Here is a 4275-nt window from a genome sequence, read left to right as displayed (position 1 = left end):
GCAAAATTATCTTGAATAGGATACATGTGGTTTAAAATAATAATAATAAATTAATAATTAGAGGCATAACTTAAAGAAGGGGGGTTGTAGATATTTGAAAGAAATATCATATCGGTTGGAGAAGTTTAAGTGAGGGATTAATTTGAGCAATCAATTGGGTTTACCAGCAAGGTATCATTTAATTTAATGTTGGTTGTAAAGTAGTGTGACAGATCATGACATGTTGCCAAATCCCTTTAGAAAGAGCCTCAAACCCATAATTAGATTTGTTTATATATAAGCATTGTTCTTGCCTTTCAAGGCATGAATGAATGAGTCTTACCAATAAGACTCATCATTTCCCTTCTCTCCATCTCTACCTTTTCCTATTGGTTTGGTACAACTCCACCATTGTAAGTAATTAACATAAATGTTCAAGGTTACACTAATACCCTTTTAACCTTTTTCTTAACACCCCCATTCCTTAGCTTAAGCAGGGTCAAATATTTCTTTTCTACTCCATTCTGATTTTGACATTAAATCTTGCATTCGTAAAATCACTACAAATATTAATAATCAACCATGTTAAATACATATCAAAATCAGTCACTAGAATAAAATACACAAATAAAAGTGTATATATATTTTTATATACAAATATATAATGACTGATTTTGATAATTAATTTTAGTGTGCAAATAACATTTTTGATTAGTCATACATATTGAATTAGCAGAATTCTTCAACCTCATAACTCTTAACAACTTAGTTGAAAAAGAAGCTATTCTTTATGGTCCTCACATAACTAACCAAAAAGACAAAGGTGGTTCCAACAGCAAATGTTTATAGTACGTTTATGCATTTTACAGCACTGAAATAAAGGCAATTTTCCAAGAATCTAATACTGCCATGAGTAAAATAAAAGTCTGATACACTTCAACTTTTACTTAAGAGTGTGTGTATATATATTATATAGAGCATATGATATATGTAAGGTGAAATGAGCAGATCAATAGAGAGATTTAGAGAGAGCAAATGGGGAAATAACAAATTTAAAAGTTTCTTACTCAACTCAGAATTTTTGCTACAAATGAACTGCAAAAAGAATTCCCACAACAGGGATATTTAAAAAGAGAGAAGAAAAAATGAAAAGAATGCCAAAAGAAAAAAAGACAACGGAGACACCAACTCCTAATATAACCTTAAGGGACCTACCAATTACTAGACCTAAAGCCCTACCCTTTTGACTTCCATAACCCCTCTTTTCTTCTTAAGTCCTCATTACAATCTTACCCTAACTGCTAAAATATGATCATCATAATCTATTGTTCCTATTCCCCCATTCCAACCCTGTACAAAAACCAATTAAAAGAAATGAAATATCAATAAGAAATAGCATAAGACCATGACTCTCTAAGAGGAAGGTAATGTAAAGAGAAATAATCTCTCCAATTAGGATCACTTCCCCCGCCCTCAAATGTACTCCAGGGTAAGGCTGCTGTTAGTGTTTGGAATGAGTTCTGGTGAGGCATCTGCATGATGATTTGCAAAACCGGATTTTTCAATGCCCTTGCATCTCATTTCAAGGACCTTCTTGTGGGAATTGGAGTGCACGGATGGGCAGAAAGTTGGACTGGCGGCTGGCCGGTACTCGGGGAAAAGCCGGCCGGACTTGTAGCGAACGCCGCATGCATTGCAGAGTGTTTTTGGCCCCATTGGCCCTGCCCTCCACTGAGGTGTCTTGGTGATCTCACAATGCATGCATTTCCTAACTGGCTGTGAAGCATTCTGGTTTGAATCATCAGCTTGGCCTAGTGATGGAGGCGTCACCTTGATTTTCTTCTTCTTCTTGGGTTCCCCGGAAACTTGCTTCGGCATCTTCATGACCGGTTGAGACTCGGCAACATTCTCGGAATCCGAGTAGGCCTTGGTGGCCGAGATGACATTTGGCTGCATGTTTTCCCCAACAAAGGATGAGGCAGGGGAGATGAGCTGCATGGCCGGACGAGGATTGAATGTCGCCGGGCGTGGACGCTTGCTGCGTGCACGCCCACACGGCACAGGGATGTAAACCTCCGGGCTGCGAGGCGGCACCTTGCTGCCCGAGCATGAGCTGCTGCTCTCCAGGACAGAAACCGGGCTGGATGTTTGGAATTGGTTGTGAGCAGAGTCATCCTTCGTGGTGCAGGATGGCTGCTCCACCTTCTTCATGGTGAGGCTCCCACCGGAGAAAGAGTCCTCCACAAAATTGGACAGCCATTCCAATTGGACAATGTCCTCGTACTGAAACAAATTCACAAACACATTGATCAAAACCATATCCAATCACATAACATATTTATTTTTAATCCTAATACATTCACAATTGACAATTCAACTAATGCGTAAACAACTAAGTATGGAGCACTTTAGTTGTCTTCATTTCTTTTTTAATTTTTCAATAGTAATAAGCTCTCCTACAAGTGTTAAGCTCTTTCTCTAAAAAAAAAAAGAAAAAAAAAAAGAAAAACCAAGTATGGAATCAAATCATAGGCCTAGGCCATACCAAAAAAGAATGTCACATGCTAAGCTATTCAAATTGAATTTGAAGAATATGAATTTGTGCTTATGTACCAAAAAAGCATAATCATCAAGCATGGGTTGCTAGTTGCTACAACTAGCTAGAGCAACTCAGCAACCACTCTCTTCCAATCTTTATTATTTATTTATTGTGATTATTATTCGTCACATCACGTGATCGTCACATGCTAAATCACGTGATACTCAATAATGATGACCCAAATAATTTAGACAAAGCAACCGCAACGGAGGGTACAGACGATGTGACATGCCACATGTCACCGACAAAACCAAGTGTCCGTTTAAAATGTCAAAAATGTCCTCCTCTGATAATATTTAAAATTTTTTAAATTAGTAGAGATAATAATTTTTAAATTTTAAAAACTTCATCAATGGACAAGCTTTAACGAAATAAACAAAAACTATTTTGTTCCCATCACAACAATATTTGGAAGTACCTGTTTCAGTGTCACCAAATTCCAATTTAATTCAAAACTTAGATAAAACCAAAAAACGAAACAAAATAAAAAATTGAACTACTCAAACGAAGATATTAAACCGGGAGCGTTTGATATAATTACTTGCCAGGTCATGGAATTCATGTGAAAAGCGACAATTTTATTTTATTTTATTTTTTTAATTTAAAATAAAAGAAATATTAGAAACGCAGATAAAACTACGTCGTTTAGGGCAACTCACCGGAACTGAAAGCTCCGCCGAGAGGTCTGAGGCGCTGTTGCGGGAAAACACCGAGTCGGAGCCGGGGAACGAGTCGGTCTCCGGAGGCCATATACTGGCGAGCGAGTTGCAGTTCCCGGCGGCTGCGGCGGCGGGAAATGCGGCGGCTCCGGCACCGTCGACGTCTTCGACGGGGAAGTCGAGGAGGTCGTCGATGTGATCGAAGAAGTTGCCGCAGTCTAGCTCGTCCATGAAGTTTGGTCCAACCATTTTCTCTGCAACGGAGAGATTTTTTTCCTGAGAAAATTTGAGAGAAAAAGAAAAGGAAAAGGAAAATCGGGTGAGAACTGAGAAAACGAGTAAGAGTATATTGTTATTATAGAAGCAATTGTTGAATGGAGAAGCTTATTAATGGCGGCGCATGTTAGCAATTTGCTGTGACTGTGAATCATTTATTGCATTATTTCGAGAATTAAATAAATAATTTTCCTTGTTTAGGAAAATCATTGGAAAGAGACAGAAGGAGAAATAAAAAAAGTTTATAAAGAGAAAGCGGGTTTAATATTTTTATCATTTTTAATTATATATTTTTCCTTTTTTTTGCGAAATGAGAAAAGCCGAAATTGAAGATTTTGCAGCATCTGGATATGAATACAACTTTGAAAAGTTTCAAGTTTGAGAGGGGCGCACGTTAGTGGCAGCTGGTCCCAAAAGTAATAACCCACCAGCTTCAATTTGGTTCCATTTTATCCCAAAAATCACTTTTATTTTATATAATTTTCTTGAGGATAATGAACTCCATTTTCTGCCCCCACTATACTTGTTGAATTATTGAGCATGAAGTAGAATTAAACCTCAAATTCAAGTCCTATATACATAACCCAAAAAGGGAAAACAAAAGTGTAGGTTTAAGAAAACCACCCATTCCAATTGTTTGATGATATGCATGGGTTAAGGTTAAAAATGAAAAATTTGTGAATGGGGAGAATAATAATAAGGCATAGAGCCAAACCTGAAGCTACAAAAGGAAACTCCTTTGCTTGTGTATGTTAGCTCAAA

The 4275-nt window shown here is 37.5% G+C and overlaps 1 protein-coding gene across 1 annotated transcript in view; it reads right to left on the bottom strand.

The window, feature by feature from the left end:
• Nucleotides 1020-4275, bottom strand: part of LOC107618075 (GATA transcription factor 8) — a gene marked incomplete in the record, with an annotated part of 3470 nt that continues 214 nt past the window's right edge. Inside the window, 3 exon segments of the mRNA XM_016320004.2 lie at nt 1020-2262; nt 3238-3513; nt 4229-4275. Of these exon segments, the coding sequence (XP_016175490.1) occupies nt 1453-2262; nt 3238-3486 (1059 nt within the window).

Source organism: Arachis ipaensis, chromosome B09 (assembly GCF_000816755.2).
Source record: "Arachis ipaensis cultivar K30076 chromosome B09, Araip1.1, whole genome shotgun sequence".
In the NCBI taxonomy this organism is placed as follows: domain Eukaryota; kingdom Viridiplantae; phylum Streptophyta; class Magnoliopsida; order Fabales; family Fabaceae; genus Arachis; species Arachis ipaensis.
This window is presented reverse-complemented; position numbering and strand designations above follow the sequence as displayed.